At 40.9% G+C, this 25,095-nt stretch overlaps 1 protein-coding gene across 13 annotated transcripts in view; it reads left to right on the top strand.

Annotated features, from left to right (window-relative positions):
• Window positions 1-25,095, top strand: part of LOC148344092 (potassium channel subfamily T member 1-like) — a 61,377-nt gene that overhangs the window by 19,755 nt on the left and 16,527 nt on the right. For 5 of the 13 annotated variants that reach the window (XM_088293028.1, XM_088292968.1, XM_088293017.1 and 2 more), the window contains exons 4-22: window positions 6,708-6,746; window positions 12,018-12,097; window positions 12,795-12,900; window positions 13,051-13,116; window positions 13,863-13,911; window positions 14,390-14,449; window positions 15,256-15,330; window positions 15,480-15,563; window positions 17,060-17,154; window positions 18,117-18,297; window positions 18,376-18,540; window positions 18,633-18,769; window positions 20,327-20,390; window positions 20,574-20,682; window positions 21,117-21,225; window positions 21,905-22,054; window positions 22,220-22,455; window positions 22,616-22,636; window positions 23,864-24,077. In XM_088293028.1, coding sequence (XP_088149154.1) covers window positions 6,708-6,746; window positions 12,018-12,097; window positions 12,795-12,900; window positions 13,051-13,116; window positions 13,863-13,911; window positions 14,390-14,449; window positions 15,256-15,330; window positions 15,480-15,563; window positions 17,060-17,154; window positions 18,117-18,297; window positions 18,376-18,540; window positions 18,633-18,769; window positions 20,327-20,390; window positions 20,574-20,682; window positions 21,117-21,225; window positions 21,905-22,054; window positions 22,220-22,455; window positions 22,616-22,636; window positions 23,864-24,077 — 2,040 coding nt within the window. The remainder of the gene's footprint in view (window positions 1-6,707; window positions 6,747-12,017; window positions 12,098-12,794; window positions 12,901-13,050; window positions 13,117-13,862; window positions 13,912-14,389; window positions 14,450-15,255; window positions 15,331-15,479; window positions 15,564-17,059; window positions 17,155-18,116; window positions 18,298-18,375; window positions 18,541-18,632; window positions 18,770-20,326; window positions 20,391-20,573; window positions 20,683-21,116; window positions 21,226-21,904; window positions 22,055-22,219; window positions 22,456-22,615; window positions 22,637-23,863; window positions 24,078-25,095) is intronic. The other 8 variants (XM_088292984.1, XM_088293064.1, XM_088292958.1 and 5 more) reach the window with 3 other exon arrangements.

The following is a 25,095-nucleotide window of genomic DNA, read 5'->3' as shown; positions in this document are numbered from 1 at the left end:
CAATTTCCCCCCCCCCCCCCCCCTGCCCGCGCCGTGATGGTTGCGCACGGAGGGGAACATGGGCTCGTCAAAACGGCCTCAGCATCAGTGTGAGGCAATTTCATGACAGATTGCAAAGGCACCTGCTGTCATTTATTTTAAAACACCTCAGCATCACACGAGCTCTTGGCTTCGGTGATTACATAATTCCATATAAATGCTGCATTCCCTCTGGGATCGAATGTCTGTTTAAGGGAAAGTTTGTTTTTTCTTTTTTATATATACATATGCAAACCATGGGTGATTATGTTGACATTACAACTAATGCAGTTTTTGGACTGAGGACGCTGATTTACTATTATGATTGACGGCTACAAAAAAACGACTTGATGCAATCACATTTTCACTCAAACACTGGAGGTTATTTAAAGACAGTTTGGCAGCACAAAACACAAATGTAGGGTTTTTTTTTGGGCTACAGAGAGCTCTGCACAACTCTGCTACTGCAGTGGTGGGTCTGGAGTCATTCCAGAATCGCTCAGTGTTTACTGTTTAACAGTGTTGATTTCACTGCTGTTGTCTCATTGTATATGCAAGCATGCATGCTGCAATGATTCACTGAGTTAACTCTAATGTTAATACATTAGTTCTGTTTCATCGGACAAGCTATTCGTTTTCTATAGCACTTGTCCTCATTAGGGTCATAGATGGGCTGGAGCCAATCCCAGCACATGTACCCTGGACTGGTCGACAGCCAATTGCAGTCGTCTTAGTTAATTTCCACGTAAAATGAGCGCAATTGTCAAAGTCTAGACCAGGTGCCTGAACTGACGCAAAACTTTGCAGCATTATTTCTGATTTATTTATTTACTCCCGATCTCTATTAACATCAATAGCACAATAGTTGGATACTAAAATATTTGGCACTATATCTCAAGACTTTTGTTTTCAAATTTAAGTGTTTGTTTTTGAAAAAAATAAGCATAAAAAAAAGCATCTTCAAGTTTTTGCATACGACTGGTTGTCTTAGAGTGCTTTATAAATAAAGTTGCGTTGAGTTTAATGCCACTCCCAGGGGCAGTTTGCTGTCAAAGAAAAATACACTTTGTGTATTTAAAGCAAACCGGTTTGCCTTAAAGGAAAGCTTAATGCTAACAAACAGTCGGAAACTGCATTAACATGCTAACATTAGCATCTATAGTTGTGGTTGTGGAAGCTATCAATAATTTGAACAAATCTTAAGTTGTCATTTACAGTTGTAGCAGTCGTAGTGTTATTCTTCGTTTGAGTCGACGTAACTGTGGTATTATATTGCCTCCTAGTGGCCAATGCAGGCACACCAGTAGGAGCAACACAATTAGATTGCAGCATTAAATCATGATTCACAACCTGTTTAATTTTTGTTATTCTGTTTAACTATGTTATTGCTCCATGTTTTAGAAAAAGGCAGAATTTTATATTGATATTTCCCTTGATTAAAAAAAACGTTGTTTTTTTTTGACTGATTGTGTTTCTATGCTGTTCAATGGAATAAGAGGATTTGAGTTACAAGCACGGCCAAATTACACAAATTAAACTCGAATCTCCAGGCACCGCTGTAATATCAATCAAATGTGGGGGCAAAGGTGCACTGTACATTTAATATGATGAGGTGATTAGACATTTTTATGGTTCTCACTGTCATAATGTCCCTCTGAGGGAAACTATACAATGTGGCCCGTGACCAAAATGAGCTTGACATCTAAGGTGTCCTCATTTAGCTGTTCTATTGGATTTTATTTTTTTGGGTCGGGTGGGGTCATCATGTAGCAAAACTGGCGTTTTTATACATGGAATGGAATGGTAGCAATGTAGCAAAGAGTCTTTGCAATGGCTTCATGTGATGTAACATTAATGATCAAGCTAAAAAATTTTGCATTCACAAGTTTTGCTTTGTATGTAGCTACTGTTTGCAGTGACACAGTTTGGTACACGCGTCAGCAACATGGTTCCGTTGGTCACCAGATTGCCCCCTAATGGCCCATATGTGTAGCCCGTGAGCCTGTTCTCTAAAAATAGCTCCTTAGTGAGACATTATGATTTCCTAGGAATGTTGAAGAAGTGACTATTTGAAAATGTGTTTGAAAAACACTTGCCGAGATTTATAGAAGTGTCCTTCTCAACTCATCGTATAGATTAATAACGTACAAATAGATTTGAGCAAATTTGCTATTTCAGCATGCTGTATTAAACCGGTCGCCCTTTGCATGAATCATAAGTAGCTTTTAGTTTCAGAAGGGCTGGTGACCCCTGGCTGAGAATTTGCCCTGGCATTATGACAAACATTTTTAATGGCGACTACTGTTTAGATGAATCAGTAGCCAAACTGATTTTTTTTTCAATGCCATTTCCATTGCAGGAGTTCGCTTAGCTTCAGCTTTCCGTCTTTTCATTTGAAAGCCCAGCCACAGAATATTGACCGGATTCGGGGCTATTTCTCGCATGAAATAGAGTCACCATAGTATTTGTGCTTGCAAAAATAATGGCAGGAAGATTTCTAAACTGATCTTATGCAGCAGCTGAATGCATTTATTTTTACATAAATCATTCACCGTGTTATTGTTTCTCTGTGGCATAAAACAAAAACAAAAACCTAAGCAGTATTTTACTGCTCAGTGTTGCCAGTGCTGAGTGAGTCTTGGCGGATCTTCACCAACTGGAAGTGGTCCAAACAGATTTTGCCATGCTGTGAAGAATCCATTTGGGATCTTTGGCTTGTAAAATATTAGAATTTGAATGGTCAGTCTGCGTATTCCACAGATTGATTGGAGCGCTTGAGCGAGCCGACAGCCAGCAACACAGACCCAATCTGATAAAGAGCAGAGCTGAAACACATCCCGCTCATCAGCTGATCTTTCCACAGAGCAGCCGAGGCTGCCAGTTTGAAACACTTTTGCTCTTTATCTTCCTCTATTTGTTTCTCCGTTTGTATTCTTTTCTGTGGCAACCACATTTTATCATGCTGTCACGTTTTGATGGATTGATTCTGTCATTTCACACTTTGTGTGTGTATCTATAAATGAAAAAAGGTCCATCCAGAGGGAAATGTCATACATTGGTTATTACAATTGAGCTATCATTTGCAGAGCTGGGCAGTCCGTCCCATGGGCGGAACGGTCCGGACCGTCCGGACGCCCTTTTTTGGGGTGGGGAGGTGAGAAACGGGGAAAAAAAAGAAAAAGGGTTAACAAATGCTAGAGTTTTATTTTAGTCTGGCCCACGAATCAGCCCTCATGCGCGTGATGAACCTACTCACAAAACGGGCAAACAACAGAAATTGCCTTGGAATGCGGCAGAGGCGTCACTACCAACTGTTTGTGCATGAAGAGACGTGAGGCCGCGGTGTCTGTTCAAGCGTGCCTGTATTTCCTTCTTCTGACATCACGTAACCCGCGCCTTCCACCTGCGACTGTGGCACTCCATTACAAGAGAGGGGCAACACCACAGACAGAGAGAACAGAGGGGAAGTCAAACCGTTTACCCATTTCAGTTTGACGAAACACTTACCACCATAATAAGCCCAAGCAGATTTGAATATTAAATTAGCCAGCTAATGTTTGTTATCGGGATTGTTGTATTGACCCCCCTCCCCCTCTTGTAATGGTATGCCCCGGTAGCAGGTGGGAGGCACAGATTGTGTTGTCATAATAAGGAAACACTGTCACCTGGGTTTTTTTAATAAGGGCGGGGGACTGACCGGCAAAATAGGGTCAAATGCCCAGCTCTGATTATTTGTAAGCCAAGCAGGTAAACATGTTAACGAATTTATAATTCAGTTGCCTATGACTTTCGGTATTAAGTCCCTCTGTTAAATATCCTAAGTTTTAATGTCTATTATGCACGGGTATCAGAACAAGTCATCGTCAATGCTTCTGTTCAATTGATTCCACTGTTTTTGTAATACAAAGTCTCACTTCATCGCTCTTCTGCTCATTTGTGCCCCCATGCCCATCACAGAACAATTACACTTTCATTTGACCTCATCCCCCGGGTATTAATGAGCTGTTTTCAAGCGGTCCTCTGATTATGTTATATGGTGTCCTGCATTGCCATTATCTTTAATGAAGTCAGCACTAAAGAATTCCTTGATTAGAATGGCTTAAAATGAACTATAAAAAAAGTAATGAGTAAATTCATCCACAAATACATGCGTGACAGTGAGCTTTATGAGTCTCAAATTATTGTGATACGCACATAAGTGCGTAGCAATAAAAACATTCACTTGTGATCCAATGTTTTACAGGGATTAATTTAGGTGGCTGGTGGAAAGTGAGAATTATTGATCATCTCCTTGAAATTTATTTTTTGGTCCGTCTTACCTCTGTCACATTCAGAAAGTGCAGAGTATTTCAGAGTGGAAAAAGAAAATTTAATTCGAAATTGTATTGAAATTTAAAGTGATGCCAAGGCAGAACGGATGTTCTATTTGGTGGGCAGAGTTAAGGAGTCTGGCATAAAGCTCACATTGCCACCTTCGGTTGACTTTATCTAAGAATGTAGCCTCCAAAATCCGTTAGAGATGCGAGGAGAAACAATCAGCGGCTCACCATCTGCTCTTAAGGAATCGTTACTTTCCACCCAAACTTCTGCAGGCTTTTTTGTCTTTAATACTCATTATACTATGAATGACAAGACAGAGGACTGCAAGTCAATCTCGAACAAACTTAATACCCAAAAAGATAAATCCTCGAATGATTGACACCTGCGCGTGAAGCCTGGTAGCCCACACAGATGCGGACGATATTCAAATTTTTAACCCACAGGTGTCAAACTCCGGTCCTCGAGGACCGTTATCCTGCATGTTTTCCCTTTTCTCCCAGCTTGCAATACACCTGATTCAAATGATCAACATCATTATCAGGCTCCTGCAGAGCTTGTTGATGAGCTGATTATTGGAATCAGGTGTGTTGCAGCAAAGAGTGATGGAAGACATGCACAAAAGCGGCCCTCGAGGACCGGAGTTTGACACCTATGGACTCTAACCTGTCCAAAACGATTCCCTGCTCAATGAATTGTCTTGGTCACGCCCACACAAGGGGTGACATATAACCTAATCAATAATGCGACGTGCGAGACGCTTGGTTTTAATTTACGGAAACTAAGTGTCCAGATACGTGCCAAGATATGGAAGTGCAGAACCTGCAACTAGAAGGTCACAGCAATAAACTAATCTTGCTCAAGTCACTATCTACTTAGAGCCACAGAGGCCTAAATAGAACAGAATCACATGGTGCCCCTAGTGGTGACTGTGTGTACTGCAGACAATACAATTCAGCCGCTGTTAATTAATTAATGTAAACCTTATGATAATCGCTACATGGTATAGTGCAAAATATGGTTTAAGTAATATATGAATATAATTACTAACGTATTCTTTCAGTATGCACTGACAGCTCAAATTTTCATGAAGTAGTGGCATCCTTCCCACAAATGGAACTACAAATCCCATTTGCCCTTGAAATTGCTGCAGAGTTAATGCTCGTGCGCGAGCCTCCCGCTACAGATCCGTTCGTCCTTTGCAGGGAATGTGGTTGAAAGCATGCTTCCAAAGTGCTGCCTTCCACTTGTTGTCTCGCTATCGCAGCTCCGATTTGGGATTTTACATTTGCCACACAAAGGTGAGGTGAGCGTTGTATGCTTCACTGAACATCTCAAATCAAAGGGGTGATATCCGAAGGGCACGGAGATGCTAACTGCATGAATATGGATTATGTTGTTTAAGATAGCAATGCTGCTTTCCAGCGTATGAGTTGCCAGCTGTCTATTACAAAGACAAGTGTTGCCATCAATGAGCTCATAGTCCTTGTTGTTGCTATTTATCATATCCCTGACAGGCTGTCTTAACAACCTACTGATCGCTTTATTGTCCACATGGAGCATGTAAAAGACCACTGTCACCATATCAGTCGTACAATTATATATTTGTTAAAGATAAGATAAAGATAAAGAAACAAAATTAACAATTATATATTTGTTAATTTTGTTTCTTGATAGGATCAATTGAACTGAATTAGCTTGTTACATATGCGACTCACGTCGAGACCGTTGACGTCAATATGAAAGTGACTGAAGTGAATTGATTGAACAAATTGGAAGCGATTGAGAACTGTGTACATTTCAACATTGTAGAAACGCCACTAAAAGCTGATGCTGGTCACGAACAGCCACAATTGAGCAGTTGTCGAGATTTATCATATTAATGATATGTGCAGGTCCTCTCTTGTGACCTAGCTGCTTCCTGGGTTTAATGGATGCTCCATTAGCCCATTTAGGGAGGCGTCAATGCGTTGACTCCTTGTCAGGAACTTTTTAAACTGTGTAGCCGCAACTGCCAGACAATCAGCTTTAGTGGACTCAAAGTAAATCTATTTCCTCTGATTTCAATTCTTATTTGTCAGTATAATTGCCCTCCTGGCATGTCAGTGTTGAGCACTCCCACTTTTCTTCCCGGCCATCCATATTGGGACTGTGTCCCAAGAGTGTTTCCTGGTCTCCCATGGTTTGCATTAAGTGTGTTTTTCCTGCTTAAATATACAGTACATACCATCAGCATTTGTTGAAAGTGTACGTGACGCCAGCGAGCCAAAGCGAGGTGCATTGGAATCCTTTTCTCTCTGTCAAGTCATGTCCTTCCCTTCCCCTTTCTTTCCTAACCGGTGCCTATCTGTGTCCATGTGTGCTGCGTCCAGGTATCAGGAGGAGTACAGTATGGACTCAACAAATGCCCAGTAAGTCTCTGGCAGCATCATGCTTGCATGGCATGGATTATGACCTTGTAGGGTTTACGGCACAAAGCAAAGGATGCACTAGCGAAAGAACACAGAGGCACACGTCACAATGTTTACTTTTGTACAACGATTATGCAAACATCACCCTGACCATCTTTTGTGGCTTCATGATTATTGCCTGAGCACTGATATTGCGGCACAATAAGGGATACCTTTTCAACGGTTTTTGTGGTGACAAAACCTCCACGATTGAGAAAGCATACAAAAGCAAATTGACTGCTATTTCTTTAATGCAATAACACCACACTAAATGATGAAAAGGCAGCATGTATGTCAAAAATGGGTTACTCCTTTTGAGTTGTCTCTCAGTGGATCCTAATATCTCTATTGTGAATATGACCTAGCAATGATCCATTTCTAAGAGATTGTGCACACAGTTGTGTGCACTTTGCATGCTACAAATCCCGTGTCATACTCAAATTAAGCAGCATTTTGGTTGAGTCCTCATACCCGTGACTGATGTGCACTTTCCACTGACTATTCAGGTATTAACAATGTTGTACCACTGGTTGGAAATGCATTTCGATCTCTGGGGGCATACTAAGTGTTGAGCTCTAAGCATGTTGACATGCACTCTTTACCTTCATCCATATCCTCTCGGCGCTGATTCTGTCAAATGGCTCAGTTATTGGCACCTCCTTTTCTGAGTGAGAGGAGTCACTAAAACACTTGAATCAATCTGCATAAATATTTGAACAGTGTTGTGGTCATTTTTCGGACCCACAAACACCTGCTGTCACACTTTCTGTATTTCCTGTGGCAGCCAATCAAAAGTGTCAGCTGTCATTTAGTATCACAGAGATTATTTGCACGGTTCCAAAAAGCAGTTTGTGTTCAACCACTGACGTTCTACTTTTGCATACCGACCTTATACTAAAATCGTCTGGTCAATATGTTTTCATGCTACGTCTGCTCATTGGAGACCAAATAGCACAACAAATCTTGGAAGACCTTTGACAACGCCGCCTATTTGAGATGCACAGTCATCAAGAAACCTCTGCGAAAAGTTTTAAATAATAATTCTGCAGGTTTGTCCAGGTGCTTCAGCATTTTGCGTGTGTGTGTGTGTGTGTGTGTGTTCGCATCGATGCTCGTAATATCTCCACTGCTCCCTTGTCTTTGTTATAGTCTCTTACAGCAGATAATGATGACTCAGAGGACCAAAAGTGACTGACACCTGCATTTTCTTTCCTGATCTCCTTGGGCTGCTGTCCAATAAGGTCCCATTTTAGTGATTATACCAAACCTATGTACTTCCCTCTTAAGTATTCTGGACTCAAGCCAGCTCCACAATATCTTCTTCGAAGACAAAGGAGGAGGATATGAGAAAAGACAATACAGCCTTTTGAATATTCAGGACAGCGAAGCGTATTTTTAGCGTAGCTGCAGCCTTTATATCACTTCTGACGTATGTTGCCTGCTTTCAATGAAGAAGAAATACAACAAAGTATAAATACAACTGTATCCAAGCGGTGAAGGAGAAAGACTGATGCTGTACGGCTTCCATAATGCTTACAAGGCAACTTAAGCGGATTAAATGTCACCACACCACTGGAAACTGTCACGGCAAGATTGGTGACGCCAGGCTGCAGTTTAATGGTCACTAACAGTAGAAGAGGTGCTCTTATTTTCCATCTTAATTGGAATGAATGCACTGTTGAGTTTTTATCAGTTAATGTTTGCGCCGCGACACTTGTGCAACCTAAATATACAGTAAATAACAGTGTCGGGCAGTGCATTCCACACCTAGGCCTTCAGTGAAGTCCTACTTAGTGCAACTTGAATAAATAGCGCTCATAATACCGTCATTTATGACACTACGGCTGGAGATATAATACACAGATACACACGTACACAAGCACTGCTGATCTGGAAATGTCTTCACTGTGAGATATTTACCTTTACCAAGCAGCTTATATTTTAATTGCATTTTGTCAGAAGAATTACGCACACACAAAAAAAAAAACGGACAAATCAATAACCATATAACCGTGTGGAAGGTTAGGACAAGATTAGGTTTGTGCTGATTAAATGAAACATTTATTAAATGTTAATTCCCCTCAGTTTATTAAGGATATTTGGAACAAGGAAGAACCTATTACAATTTGGTGTTGATCCAATATTTTTATCATACTGTTGCCAAGAGGTTTGGCCTGTGCCCTGGCGTCAAAGCACTTGAAACAGAGAGGGTCGTAAACCAACCACACCATGCTTCTGGTGTGTTCATAACGATGTATCCATGCGACATGGACAATATTTTAGTTGTTAAATTATTCAAGACAAGCAAAGCAACCTCACGTGAGGCTCATCAATAGCATTAGTTAGCATATTAGTCTTTATTAGTACATTTTCAACCAAATAACGGAGGATAGGGGCTGTACTACGAATTTGTGGGACTTCACCATTTATCATTTGTCGTCCATAACCTGGTGTTCAAGCGGTTTTAAGGTCTTAGATTAGAACGCGCATGCACGTTAGATTCTTTTAAGACAATGGAATGCTCATTGGTATGAATGGACTCAACTCGTTTATTACTAAAATTCCAACTAACAGAGTAGCGGTGCATGTAGCTGACTATAGCGAGTTCGACTCATTACTACTTCACATTTGCTCTGTTTTTGACTTATGAGCAGCCAAACAGTCAGTCTATTTGTACAGGAAAAAACATGTAGTCAAATGGATGGATCCCAATGTTTCTTTCCCATTTGAAACGTAACACAACAATAAGCACTTTTTTCCATCCATTGTGGTGTGCTACTACTCTCATCGCACCCTCCCACACGGAGAGACAAACACACGGCACGATGTCCGAGCCAGTTCAAACAAAACGTGACATCACAGCAATTATTCTTAGATGGGAGTTGATTTTGGAGTCCGATTTCAACTTGGAGTGCTTTCTCGTGTGTAGCTGCATGAACGTTGGCGCTGCTGTGTGCAAAGCTGGGTAAACTCTCCGCCTCTGTCGCCTCAGCATATGTCCAATCTGACAACTATTTTCATTAGCGTCCATCTGGTCTACATACTTTATTGATCTGATTCACTGTGTGATCAAGCAGAGGTCCATGCAGGTGATTCACTTGTTTTACCCTTAACTGTTTGGATTGGATGAAATCTCTGGGGTGTGTTTCCAGAGCTGGGCACTTGAGCCTTTTTTGATGGTCAGTCCCCCACCCTCCGGCCGCTAACTCTCTATGGTTCCGGCGTCGACCCTCCGGCCTTATTCATAAATATTGTCGGCCCCCAACAAAATAGTCCGTGCATGACGCCAGCACGAGAGATATGCGTACCGCAGAGGTTTGTTTAAATATAATTAGCTGGCTAATTTACTATTCAAATCCACTGACTTTATTATGGACTTAGTATGGTCTTGTTCGTCTCCTTCTTCTTCTTTCTTCTTCTCCATGAACGTGCCCAATCCAAGTAAGTACGCACAGTTGGTGTTATAGTGATTGTGGTATTAAAGACAACCTTTGTTAATCGAACCCTTTTTTTTTTAAAAAGTTGTCACCCACCCGCCCCAAAAATGGGCATCCTGAGATTGTTCCGCCCCTAGCACGGAGTGCCCAGCTCTGTGGGTTTCATCTTGCCAGCTCGAGGTTAATTCCATGTTCTGAAATCACGCCGACACGTGAGTGAGCGTTTCCTGCCCTGGAAGTTGTATCCATGGCGACAGAGCCAATTGGATGCAAGCGGAGGAATTAGCGAGGGGAATGCTGCATCTCTTATTGTCTTCCTCCTACTCTTCATGTCGGCGGCGGCAATTGCCCTACTGCTCTCATGTCTCCTCCCTGACTCTTTTGTGCTCTTTATTCATCTTGTCAGCTCTGTGTTCTTTTAATAACTCCCTCTGTGTTCATTAGCGACAATGAGCCTTACTGCGTTACAGAAACTACATTTATCGGAGCTGTGCTCAACATCATCATCACCGCTTAAGTGGGCATTCGCTGCACCGTGGTCGTTAAAATGTGTTCTATCTTCTTCCGTTTAGATTTTTGTTGTTCATGACTGAAAACACAGGAGTCGGATTCAAAGATTTAGGAATAAAAAAAAAAAAAACTATTTTAACCAATTATTTGCTTTGACATACTGTAGACAATCAATTCATTTATTGCTAAAATTGTTGTTGAGTCTTGAGTAATTATGTTTTGAAGCACTCAAAGCAAAATGGAGTGCATGACTCTGCTGCAATCATCAAGGACGCTGTTGATTCACTCTGACCTCTCGTTTGTGGTCCAAACAAGAACATGACATCATGTTTGGGAAGTTGCGCTGCCACTCAGTTGATACAACACCCCCAGGAAGCATTGTTCTGCCTACAACACCACCACTGGCATCGAAACTGAAGATCCGAACAGTCTGAAAGAACGCCTCCCGTCATTTAAAAAAAAAAGAGAGAGAAAGATTAACATTTACTCCATTATTTTATTGTTAATTTTACTTATGGCCTATCAAAATATAATCTAATGCCAGCCACTGGTATATACAGGGGGTGCCCAAAAATAATTTTAATTATGAATATATGAGTACATGTCTTAGGAAAGCTAAATGAATTTGGCTTCATTTTAAAAAGTAGAATTTATTTCCAACAGCATATTCAAACAAGTACAAATTTTAGGGCCGATTTCACAAAGCTTCATAAATGAAGGGTGCATTTGCATATAATAAATACATTTTGCACACAGGCTGTGTTATTAGACTACAAAATTGTGCCTTTTTTGGGGCTCTTCTTATTTCATATCTAGTCTGTTGTGTTTCAGAATCTAGTTGGACATTGTAAAATAAACACGTTGGGATTTTTCTTTTCAAAAGCGGTCATTCATATGACTTGACAGTAGGACATGAAAAATATGTGTGATTAAAAAAAAAAAAAAATCAGCCCTCATTGTAATCTTATCTTTAATTTAATGGACAGGAAACCCCCGCACTCGAAGAATAACATCCAACCAGAGACAGAAGGCGTGACTTGTGCAGTTTTGGATTGTTTTGTCCTCAAAATGAATATATTCAGAATAACGATACTGTTGGCACCTTCCTTTTCTTTGCAAAAAAGAGCTGTTTTGTATCTAATATGGTTGGAGGAAACCACCTTTACTTTTAGTAGGGCTGGATGCAATGTCGCTTAAAGTGTGTTTGCAGGAACGGCAGAGAGTGTACCTGCCTTTGCGTGTGAATTTGAACATTTCAGATAAGATGCAACTGTTGTCCCAACAGGGTGCAGGTGGAGTTCTATGTGAACGAAAACACCTTCAAGGAGAGGCTGAAGCTTTTCTTCATCAAAAACCAAAGGTCAAGTAAGTACCAGACTGGCTCACAATGAATATTTGCATCGTGTAGGAAAATACCCTCAATGATGAAGCATCCAATCTCAGTCTCACTTGGGGTTTTGATAATTATATTAGGCCGCCTATTAGGCCTCATATTGAACACGGTGGCTCGAATCCATGATTGAGAGGAAAGAAAGCAGATTTTTCTAATGAGGAAATGCAACCAACAAAGATGCTCGGTTTTGACGGTTTACGCCGATGTCCTTCGGTAAAACTCTCAGGAGCCACTGTCCTTAAGTTGTTCCATTAATACAGCCCTTCTACTAAAGGCGGCAGAAATTAATGAAAATGTCACCGTTTGCTGCAGGGCAACATTGTTAGAGATTGATGCTCAGCTGGTACCGAATCCTTTTACTTGCCTCGGGAGTCGAGCAACACAGCTGGCACCTCTTTTTGGTCAGCAAGTGCCACTGCAGCCCAGCTTCTGATTAATCATCATTAATCATCGGAGTTTTCTAACAGTGAAAGCTCTGTTATTCTTTTGGCATTTGAAAGCTATTCTCCTGAGGGAAATTAGTGGCGAAGGAGTGCAAGAGCAGCTGGGAGGTCCATTATTCATACCGCGCGACAAAATAATGCACAGCCCAAAATCCTGAAATCCAGCTGACACCAGCTTCAACTGGCCAAACGTTGAGCACGGTCAAGTGTTTGTTCGCTTCCACAGGCTTGAGGATCCGCCTGTTCAACTTCTCCCTGAAGATCCTCACCTGTGTCCTCTACACAGTGAGAGTCACCCTGGATGACCCCAAGGAAACTAATGGCAACCCATGGTGAGGGTCACTTAAGTTGCATCACTTTTTTACACTGATGGATTTGACTGAACAAAAGGCTCATTTGTAATAACATGCAGCTCAAAGAAGCACACATTAACCAGTCGTCCTTGAAATGAGTCATTCATGCTCTTTTTTTTTTTTCCCAAGTCACAGTGCAATCATTCGGAACGCCAGCTGGCCAAATTCAGCAGCGGAGTCACCAGAAATCACCTGGTACGTTCTCCTTTGAGCTACCACATTCAGTGGTACCTTGACTTTCGAGTTTAATTCATTCTATTTCTCAAATAAACACAATTAATAAAAATCGTAAGAAGGAACACAAAACATGTTTAATCACCAATTTATGCATCACAATTTCATGCATTAATTCAGCCGGCATTGTCTTTTGTGTGTGCATCTTGGCCACCAGAGGGCAGTATATAAAATACAGAAACCTCACTTTCACTCACTTCATCTTATGCTCTGTTTTTTGCCTTTTCCACCTCACTTTCAGCAGCTTCTTTGGCTTTTCATAGAGAACTTAGGAATTATTTATACACCCTTAGCTGGCCTTTATCGACTCCTCAAGCCTTATTATAGTTTGTAGAAGTACAGCGCACGTACTTCCTTACCAAGTTGGCTACTCACGCACACACACTCTCTCTCTCTCACATTATTCTATAATTTCAAGCTTTAAATCAATAGACATCATCCAATTCTTCCTCTTAGTGCTCACTTTCATTGGACCGATGGTTAGAAAAGAATACTGCACATCAAAACAGAGACAGCTCAAAAGAATGAAAACTTGTACTTTTAGTCAAGTCAAGATCCAACTGTATTTTCAAACGACCATATTGTCACCATCCAACAACCATGTACTTTGTCATTTATTGCAGGCGCTGACATGTCATTGTTGTCATTGGTCATCAATAGTATCTACTGTATATGCCTGGCACTAATGTACTTGTGATTTTTAAAAGGCAGTTGATTTTCTGGGTTACCAGACCTGATCCACTGTGGGCAATACAGGTGAGCACATCTATTTGTTTAGTTTATGGTTTAAAATCGTGTCTCCCCGTGTTTGGCTTTTCTCTGGCTTCCCGCTACATTTAAAATGCTTATTGGTTGGTTAATTTAAGATGTGAAATGCCCCATAAGCGTGACTGTCAGCATAAATGCCTGTTTTCTAAATGTGCCCTGCCACTGATTGGCAACCAAGCAGCTAGCTCAACTGCAATCCTAATAAGGACAAGCACTTAACTAAATGGATATATTCAATTAATTGATCATATTTAATTTTGACATTCTCTTGAATCTGTGTAGGGTGACTTTTATTCACAAATTCACAATGCATAATCAGTCCCATCTGCCTTCGCTCAGAATCGCCGAAACAATAAATCAAGTCCTGGTACACAACTTAGGTCAAACGGAAGGAGAAGAGGAGTTGTTGCCCTGCAAGTTTTTACAATGCCAAATTTTCATTAAACTCTTTTCTGCTCCACTTCAGGTGACAGTCGCTTTAATCAGTTTTTTGGAGACCATGCTGATCACATATCTCAGCTACAAGGTAAAGAAACATGGTTCACCGTCATTGGCTTACAAAAGTGTCCTGACGCCTGCCTCGAAGTTTGTTACTCAGACTATTACAAGAGCAATAATTAAAAACTTCACATTTCGAAATAATGGCACTCATTTCAGTTTCAGATTTGCTCATTCCTCGTTTATTCAGTGACTTTTGCGCTCCACTCGTGCACATAGAGTCCAGTGGGGCCTTGACTTAAGAGTTTAATTTCACACAATTCCACACTCCTAACTCAAGACACTTGTATCTAAGATCCCCTTTCACCACTGAAACTCAATATTTTGTATATCTACATGCTTTGCTGCACCGTTTTTTTTTTTGTTAAGCCCAGGATTATAGCTACCAGAGTGTTGTGCATTGTGTGATAGCATTAAGCTTTAATTACCAGGTGTAATTCTCTTTGTTTTAAGGTTTGTTTTGTTTTGGTCATTTTTTGAAGAATTATTCACTATCAGCCTAACTGCTGCTTGTTCAGAAGTTTGCTGTAACCATCTCGTTCAAATGTCTCCCCCCCTGTCTGGGTTCCACTATATTTAAAAAGTTTCTTTTTTTCACAAGATTGTTATCATGGACTGTTCAAAGTAACAACATTATACTGCATTTCTTGGCCTTATTAATTAAAGTTATACTATATTCAGTAATTTAGTGTGGATTGTTGGTATATAAATTATGCGGAAGAAATTGTGTTATGGTAATTATATTAACAGTTGACATCACGGATAAATGCAAAAGGTAGAACATTTTTTTAAATGATCACCCCACATTTATTTACTCATCAATTTTCTCTCCAGGGCAACATTTGGGAGCAGATATTCCAGATATCCTTCATATTGGAGATGATCAATACGGTGCCATTTATTATCACAGTAAGTAATGAGCGTAGCTCTTTCTTTGACTGAATCAATTCGGCCAATTCAGTGATTGAAAACATCCCAGCATTGACTGACTGACTGACCTTCCTCATATTCCTGTTAATCAGTGCTATTGACTCGATATATCCCTGTGCTTTTTCTAGATCTTCTGGCCTCCTTTACGAAACATATTTGTTCCTGTTTTTCTTAACTGCTGGCTAGCCAAAGGAGCGCTGGAAAACATGATTGTAAGTATCTGTTTGAGATGTGGAGCCACATCGTGACATCTGTTTTCTGATGATGGCAGTAAATGAGTTGGCTTTCCACAGCGGACATTGTTTGTTCAGGTTAGCCGGGCTAAGTCTCATTTAGAATGGGGATTACAAAGCTCAGCAACAGAGGCGGGCCGCGCGTTTGTATAGCAATTTAAAAGAATCTGTCTCAGTAAAAGAATGTTCCTACTGCTGCAGCCCTTTTTTGACTGATATGTGTCCTCATAAATTAGGGTCTTTGGCTTCATTATTAACACTTACAAAATGTTTGGGTCCAATCAAAATGGGTCATGTTTGTTAGTAATCAGAATATTCTCAATGTTTTTTTTTTTCGGTCACCGTGAAATTTGATGTTTTCTTATGTGACTCAAAAGACACAAAAATGAAAATATTTTAAAACATTCTTTTATTCAAGTGCTGCAAAGTATGTGTACACGAAGGCTTTTCCGAGCCCAATTTGTCTACGGAAATTAATTTTAGCTTCCCCAATGTGCAGAAACCAATGTGAAATAATAAAACAAAAAGATGAGGAACGAGTAGAACAAAAGTTACGACTGTAACTACGGTTCTTTAACTCTTCAACATTTTCTAAAGGTTTTCTTGAAGATCACCAAAATCACTTCACAAGTTCTTACATAATTACCTATGGCATTATACCACCAAAAACTGTGCTTTTAGGCATTCCAAGTTTTCTTTTGTGTTACTTAGTCACTTGATGCACGTTTGGTGGCAACAAACATTATCATGACAAGAAATTTAATAAAACATGGCTGTAAGTTCTATGTGCACCTACTAGTCTAAACATGGCATTCTGATTACTTTTGCATATTCGGAATACAAATTAAGCAGCAAAATCCACCCGGTTTTCTCCATCTCAGGCACTGACATCACAAGTACCTAAGCCTAAGGCTTAGGTCCTAAGGGCTCAAGTAACGACCGTCACAGCTCACCTGGGTTTGGTCATGTGACTTTACAAGCAGAGCCCTGAGGCGCTATGATATCATTTTCAGTCCGCAGAAATTGCCAGTACAAAACAAAATGGATAGATAAATACAGGGTGGCTTTTGCTGCTTAACTCATATTCCACAAACACTTCCCCTTCAATGCTCAGCAAATTGATTATAATGCCCATACCTAATGATGTAAGTATTTATTTGTTGAAGATAAGGTGTTGCAAAAGCTTGAAAATCAACCTTGGTGGTAGCACATCAATCTACTACTCGCAGGATGATAACTAGATAAAAAATGGCTTGAGATTCAGAGTAAGAAAGATGTAGTCAGCCAGATGGTGTAATCGGCAGCCAAGCAGACCAGCCGAGCGAGGCCACGCCGGACAGGTGGTGACATATGAAGCATACTAAAGTGGAACAACTGTTAACAACAATCATTCATGTAACGGGGGTGGGGGGGGGGACAACAACACCTAGGAGCGGATGAGCAATGAACACTAACTTCTTCTGTCATGTTCTCAGAATGACTTCCACCGTGCCATCCAAAGGACACACTCAGCCATGTTCAACCAAGTGTTCATCCTTATCTGCACTTTACTGTGTCTGGTTTTCACCGGGTGAGTATGCGTCTACTCGAGAACACCACAATCAATGGTGTGCTTGTCTTAAACTTGAACACATTTTGGTGAAAAGTACGAGAGAACTGCATATATTGACGGACTAACATAATAGAAAATTGATTGTGCTCTTTTGTTAAAATGTCAGTAAAATAACAACCTGTTTCAACAAGTGTGACATTTATTATTTTGACGTCTGACCTTCAACTTTATTTCAGTGCTAAACCTTACAAATACTTTGGTGAATATGAAGCCGTCAATAAGAATACAAAAATAGTAAATACAGTGTTCCCTCACCACTTTGTGCTTCCTTTTTTTGCGCCTTCAGAGCTTTGCGGATTTTTCCAAAATATTCATAAAAAACAAAAATAATAATAATAATAAACACTGCCATATCAGCAATCATATTGCGGAAAGATGCGTTGTTTCAAAGAGATTAGTTGACTCAAACTTTGTACATAGCCACTGGCACTCATAATTCAAATGTGCCGTTCAGTAATCAGAGTCAAGCCGGATAAGCGGATAGTAAACAGCTGTGTTTAGAACCTGTGAAGGGAGCGTGCGCAGCCATCCGACAAGCACGGCTTGCTCAGCATGCCAAGGACAACAAAACATTGCAAATAAAATGTTAAAGTGTTAAAGCTTGTCTTAAAACAGCTTCGAATCCCGCTTTGCATTTCATCCAAATGTCCTTGTTGATGTTATTGTGCAAAGCGAAAGTTAAACTAGAAAGCATAGCTTCCGATTTACACTGCGGGTAACCACTGAAATCTGTGAAGTAATATGTGCAGATGACAAATTCCTTTGGCTTTGATGTGGTGTTCACACATCGCACACATTAAAACGCTCCCATAGCAATACCAACATTTTCTAAATATAAGCAGTCAAGTTGTAAATGACACAGTCACTTCCTTCCTCCCACTTTATTTGCTACGCATTGATGTTGTTCCATTTGTCTGCAGGGCTTGTGGCATCCAGCATCTAGAGAGAGCTGGAAAGAACCTCACCCTGTTTGACTCCTTTTACTTTTGCATTGTGACCTTCTCCACCGTGGGCTACGGAGATGTGACGCCTCAGATCTGGCCCTCACAGCTGCTGGTGGTCATCCTCATCTGCGTGGCCCTGGTGGTGCTCCCGCTGCAGGTAACAAGGCGCCAATCAAGGCTTCCAGACACTGTGCCTTTTTGTGGATTTTAGCTTCAAATCGCTTTGGTGTTTCAGTTTGAAGAACTTGCGTACCTGTGGATGGAGAGCCAGAAATTAGGTGGAAACTACAGCCGCCACCGTGCACAGACGGAGAAGCACGTGGTGTTGTGTGTCAGCTCGTTGAAGATAGACCTGCTGATGGATTTCCTCAATGAGTTCTATGCTCATCCCAGGTTGCAGGTAATGTTTAGAGAGAGCATGCTTTGTCTTTTTGCACATTCCTATATGATAGTTTACTATTAACAGCATCTTCACTTTTCTCTGTCTTGCAGGATTATTATGTGGTGATCCTGTGTCCAACCGATATAGACATTCAGGTTCGCCGCATCCTCCAAATACCTTTGTGGTCCCAGAGGGTCATCTACCTTCAAGGGTCCGCACTCAAAGACCAGGACTTGATGAGGGCCAAGTGAGTGACCACATTCTTACAAGAATGCCGCATGTTACCTATCTTTGAAAATATCAAATTATCAGAGGATGAAACAAACAATGGTTGATTGATTGATCCATCCATGCATCCATTTTCAATACCGCTTCTCCTCACTAGGGTCGCGGGGTGTGCTGGAGCCTATCCCAGCCATCTTCGGGCAGTAGGCGGGGGACACCCTGAACTGTTTGCCAGCCAATCGCAAGGCACACATAGACGAACAACCATCCGCGCTCACACTCATACCTAGGGGCAATTTAGAGTGTTTAATCGGCCTGCCATGCATGTTTTTGGAATGTGGGAGGAAACCGGAGTACCCGGAGGAAACCCACGCAGGCACGGGGAGAACATGCAAATTCCACACAGGATGGCCAGAGCCGGGATTGAACTCATGAACGATGCTGTCTCTCACTGTGAGGCCATCGTGCTCACCAGTCGACCACCGTGCCGCCCTTGATGATTGATTTGATTGGTTAATTTATTCAATCTGCTTCAATCAGGAAAAAAACAGTTAATACAGAGGGGTTTTTTTTCAGCGAAACAAGCCAATCAAATTTTTATGTTGAAGCTACAGTTCATCAAGTCTATGCCCTTTTTTATTTGAACAAAAACTATATTCCAAGGGACTCAATGTCCAATGTATAACAAAAAATACATAATCTCACAAGGTAGAATTAAATCATAATCTATCAGTCATGATAATGATAATCAATCATCTGCTCGACCTTGCGAGGATAAGCGGTTTGGATACTGGATGGATGAATGGTTGTTATACTGCCCCCTAGTGGTCATGGCACACACCAGAAGAAGTAGTGCATTGGATCATGATTCACACACTATTTACACTCGATCTAATTATTTTATTTCTATTATTTATTGTTTGCATTTATTGATATTACTATACTAATATTTGTTGTTTTCTTGGGAACATGAACAGTTAAATGGCTTTTCCATTCATTTTAATGGGGAACATTTTGAGTTTTGTTTTGAGTTCCAAGCATGGTTACGGAACTAAATAAAGACCTTGTGTGAAGTAAGTTTGGAAAATGGCAATTTAAATCTTTTTCCGTCCCCAGTAAAGTAATTACACCTAATACAAATAATAAAGCATGAAAATATATTATTTATTTGGAATTATTGACAAAATCGTTTTCCCGAAGTGCCATTCTGCCGAGCGACAAACCCGGAAGTGTGATGTTATTCCAAGACAAGTATGGCAGAGCTCAACATAGAAAGTGTAGTAAGCCAGTCAGAAATTGACTCACAAAGCAAAATCTCAAACGTATCTGAGGGGATCCGGGAGTTGCTATGCATCTTACTATGAATCTTGGACGTTTGCATTAAAAAAAACTAACGTGAGCATTTTTAAAATATATACTCAAAATTCGGTTGGTCAAGTTTACTTCACACTTGGTCTTTAAATTGGGGAAAACTTGGCACCACTGAAATCTCAATTTAGTGATATAGAATTTATTGCCTTTATGATTGTCAACCGCCTCAGATGTAAGCCGCATCTGACAATGTCTTCATCTGCTTCAGAATGGACGATGCTGAGGCGTGTTTCATCCTCAGCAGCAGAAATGAGGGTGACCGAACTGCTGCAGTAAGTCATAGGACCATTTGTCAAACACAATCTGTGACACACCACATAATGGAGCACTTTTTGCATCACACTGCACTAGAAAAAGTATCTTCACATCTCAAAGGAAAGCATTGGTCTATGCAATTACAGTATTATTCCTTACTGTTTGCTGCTTAACTCATTAGCTGTGCATCTCCTCCATAGGATCATCAGACTATTTTGAGGGCTTGGGCCGCAAAGGACTTTGCTCCGAACTGTCCACTATACGTACAGATTCTCAAGCCGGAAAACAAATTCCATGTTAAATTTGCGGGTAAGTACATACGGATCTCCTACGCTTTATGGACTAATGTCTGCGGACACATCAAGAAAGTAATCAATAAATAGTGGCGTTGCAAAGGGGTGGAAAATATCTGGCAAATTTTAAGGATTGTTTTCAGTACATTTTTATGGAAGTTAAACTGGGGAATTTTAGAAAGGTCACATATTCAAATATAAACATTATGACATACAATTAAAAAACGCGACTTTTTAGTTTTTTTTTTGTTGTTTTTTTTTTTTTTTTACATTTTTTAATATTTGATTGCTCAATCATCTTTGAAAATTCACAAAATTTTCCAACCCCTAATTATTTGAAGTTTTTAAATTTGTTGACAGTCATCTGCAGAGAGCAACGTAAAGAGAAAAAAGACTTACTATTTTCTTCCATTTTTAGCTCATATATTGATGCAAAACCTCCATTTCCAGATCACGTCGTATGTGAAGAGGAGTTCAAGTACGCCATGCTTGCACTGAACTGCGTGTGTCCAGCCATGTCCACCTTAGTGACGCTCCTTGTTCACACCTCCAGAGGACAGTAAGTATGCAAACACTTCTTTGACTCCGCATATGTTCAGTTTCACTTATCCATATTTGTCTTAAGGTGATTCTGACCCCTTGACTTTGGGTAATAGGCGGGGTCACCAGGCAACTGCAGGGCTCATAGACAAACAAGCATTCCCATACATTTTCACACTGGACAATTTAAAGCAATAACCTTTTGACTGCAATGTAAACCGCTAACCGCTCGGTCACTGTGTTGCCCCATTTCTAACATAGATCACACTGTTGGAACAAGCTTCAAAGGGCAAAGTCAGCTCACCTAACGCTGCCTGGACTATTGAGATTGGTGTATTTAAAAAGTGTTATGTTATAGCTGAGCAAGATGCTACAGTTTGATTTCTTGTTTCAGTAGGCACATTCGTTACTACACAGTGACATCCGTTAGCGATCAATGACAGCTATTCATTACAGCAGCAGAATCTTATCACTGCAAATCTTCCAATGTCCATCATTGGGTTCTAAATCCAGCTGTGTTTCACGCTCAAAATGAACTATATATCTTATCAGTCATCCACTGGGAAAAAAAGATTCATTTAACTTCTGCCGACTTGACGATGACTCTTCATTTTACTTTTCCCCCCCTTTGAATTGATTCACCAATCAATCATTGTGAAAGGATCACTGAAGTCATCATTCTGCTAATACTTCCGCAGGGAAGGGCAGTTGTCACCGGAGCAGTGGCAAAGGATCTACGGACGCTGCTCCGGCAACGAGGTCTACCACATCCGATTGTGTGACAGCAAGTTTTTTGGGGAGTATGACGGCAAGAGCTTCACTTACGCCTCCTTCCATGCGCATAAGAAGTAAGGAAAACCTCTCTCTTGTTCATTTTTACACTTAAATACCATGCTGTACTGATTATACAATCACCCCAATCTCAATTTATAAACACCACTTGCAGCTTTAATTCTGGTTATAGTTGGCAGTGGTGCCCTGGCGCTCATATGTTTGCACATATGTTCTGCCAGGTATGGCGTGTGCCTGATCGGCGTTAAGCGGGAGGACAACAAGAGCATCCTGTTGAACCCCGGTCCACGTCACATCATGGCCGCCACCGACACCTGCTACTACATCAACATCACCAAGGAGGAGAACTCGGCCTTCATCTTCAAACAGGAGGAGAAGCACAACAAGAGCCTGTCCGTCTCCGGTCTCTACGACGCCCCGTCCAGGCTCCCCGTGCACAGCATCATTGCCAGCATGGGTGAGAAGGCATGATACATTGATGCTTGGATTTCGTGAATGGCGGCTGCAAGCAGTGATCCTTTCGCTCAGTCGTGCATGATTGTTTTCCTTACCTGCTTTTTTACTTTCCTGGCTGACTTCACTGTGTTGTGCTTTTTTTTTTCTTTGACCTGTAAAAGTTGATCAGGCCACTTCATATGGTAAGTTTATGCATGACACATCACCTCCTACAGCTGTCGCGCTGTAATTGTTTTAATGCCACTTTTTTACTGCTCGGTACAGACTCAAGGGTCGCTCTGTCTCACATTGGCGGGATTCTAGTTTGAAATCTCGAATCATTATCGCTGTGTGGTGTTTGCATGTTTTCCCCATGCTCGTGTGTGTTTTCGCAACATAGAGTATAACGGTTTCCTCCTATATAAAAAAAAAAAAAAAAAAAAACTAAAAACATGCATAAACACAGCTATACTGATAATCTGGTGACTAATTCCTCGGTAGCCTTAAAGGGACACTGGATCCGGTTGAACATTAGCACTTATATTATTATATATGCTCCCTAAAAGTCACCCCCCTAAAAGACTTTGTAGTGATTTAAGGGCTTTTTGCGGATGAGATTTACGGCAAATTGACACCCTCTCTCTTGGAGTTGGGCTTGTTATTTTTTCCATTTTTTTGATCGCCACCAAAATCCAAATGCACATTATACAGTAAAAGCTTTCTGCACAATATTTTGGATCAAACGTGAGCAAAAACCATGATCACCTCCACAAAGTTAAAAAAAAAACATCGTGCCAGTTGCTTGTTCACTTAATCAGGCCGAAGCGTACAAGAGCAGGTATCCCGCCCCAGCGGCGAATGGTTGTTGTTGACTGGGCATTTTGCGCCGCTAAAGTTTTTTTTAAGTCTCTGGAGTCGGCCAGCAGCCGGGCATGGATGTCCCCACCCTTATTATTTATTTCTTTCTTAATTTTTTTTTTAACGTTCCGCGTCGCGGTACGCTCTGCTTAGGAAGAGTTTATGTCAATACTTTGCGGTGAAAAAATGGCATTGATGTAATTGCAATTGCCAATAATGATGTTGTGTTTCTATATACCAGATATGTGATGTGTATTGGCCATACATATATCATGCATCATTTCTACATATGGCTGTTTTGCTGTATAAATTAGTATGTCGGCGGCATATTTATTAACAAATAAGAGACATTATGTTTTGCATGCTACATCGCTGCTCCTGAGTAATTTGTATGTACAAAGAATTCGAAAAGAAGGAGAGACTTGAGGTTGACAAAGTTCACGAGATTAAATGACTGTGGGTTAATGACGTTGACAGACCGTCAAGCACATGTTGGGATGTGACCAAGTAGTTACCATCGTGTGTCTGTGGGTGTGTGTATGCGTGTGTGTGTGTGTGTGTGTTGTGGCCAGGCACCGTGGCTATCGACCTTCAGAACCCGGATCCCCCCGAAGAAACCAGCAAGCTGACCTTACCAACGGAGAACGGCGCAGGAAGCCGCAGGCCAAGCATCGCACCGGTCCTCGAGATCGCAGACTCATCCGCCATTCTGCCGTGCGACCTCCTTAGCGACCAGTCGGAGGATGAGACCAACCAATCGGATGAGGAGGGCTCCGTCGGGTCAGAGTAAGTGACACGGTTGGGAATAAATTCTCCTGCTGTGATCCGACCCACTACATCTGCCCATTCAGTACCAATGGCCTCGCCTTAGCATAAAAGACACTCTTAAGGATTGATGTTCTCCACCTCTTCAAGTGTCAGGGGGGCGGTAAGGTGAGATAGATGAGCTTGGCATGATGATGAAAGGCGCGGACTTGACAATGATGAACATGTGTGCCATGAAGGGAAGGACCAGCACTTTCCATCACGCGTGCAGCTCATTCACAAGTTCAGCACACTTGCCTTCACGGTGGTCGTTTATTAGGCGAGCAAACATTTAGACAATTGCGGAGTTCAGCAGTTTAGAAAGACCTCCGCTCTCCATGCTCATTGTTGCTGAGATCACTCAAGCTAAAACCATCATATGGATAAAGCTACTAACTACAGTGGTGCCTTGAGAAAGGAGTGTCTGAACTCAAATCAGCAGTTTTGGCATATTGTGAAAAAAAATCATTAAATTATTTAAAAAAAAAAAAAAGATTCTTCAAGGTCTTTACCATCAAATTAAACATAAATAAAGCAGTTCACAATGTGTGTTTAAAACAGCCAAAAACTGCCTATGTTTTTTTTTTTTTGTTTTTTATTTAACCGGAATGATCGGAGAAAAGTCTCGGCCAACTCAAGTTAGATTATTAAGCTGGGAAGGTAAAAAATAAAATGAAAATAAAAAACTAACTATTGCAGCATTGACTTTCTTTTGGATGAGATCGCCAAATATCCAAACAATCCTTGACGGACCTCTCAAAATTCTACTATTACAACTGAAGCAACTTGCTATCATTCAAAGTGTTTGTCATTTTACATCTACTGTAAAGAGTGTCTAAACAGAGGGAAAAGATGGCGGTAGTAGAAGCAATGACGTAATTTACATATACATTATACATACATGCTAGGGTTGAGCGGAATTTCTGTGACACGGTATCCCATGATGTCTAAAAATTGTCGCACATTCAACACCGTTATAAAAACAAAAACTGTTGCGCAT

The sequence above is a fragment of the Idiotropiscis lumnitzeri genome, chromosome 1, assembly GCF_059441095.1.
Source record: "Idiotropiscis lumnitzeri isolate Australia: NSW breed Sydney's pygmy pipehorse chromosome 1, RoL_Ilum_1.0, whole genome shotgun sequence".
NCBI classification, from domain to species: domain Eukaryota; kingdom Metazoa; phylum Chordata; class Actinopteri; order Syngnathiformes; family Syngnathidae; genus Idiotropiscis; species Idiotropiscis lumnitzeri.
Note: the sequence above shows the minus strand (reverse complement) of the source record. Positions and strands in the feature narration are given on the sequence as shown.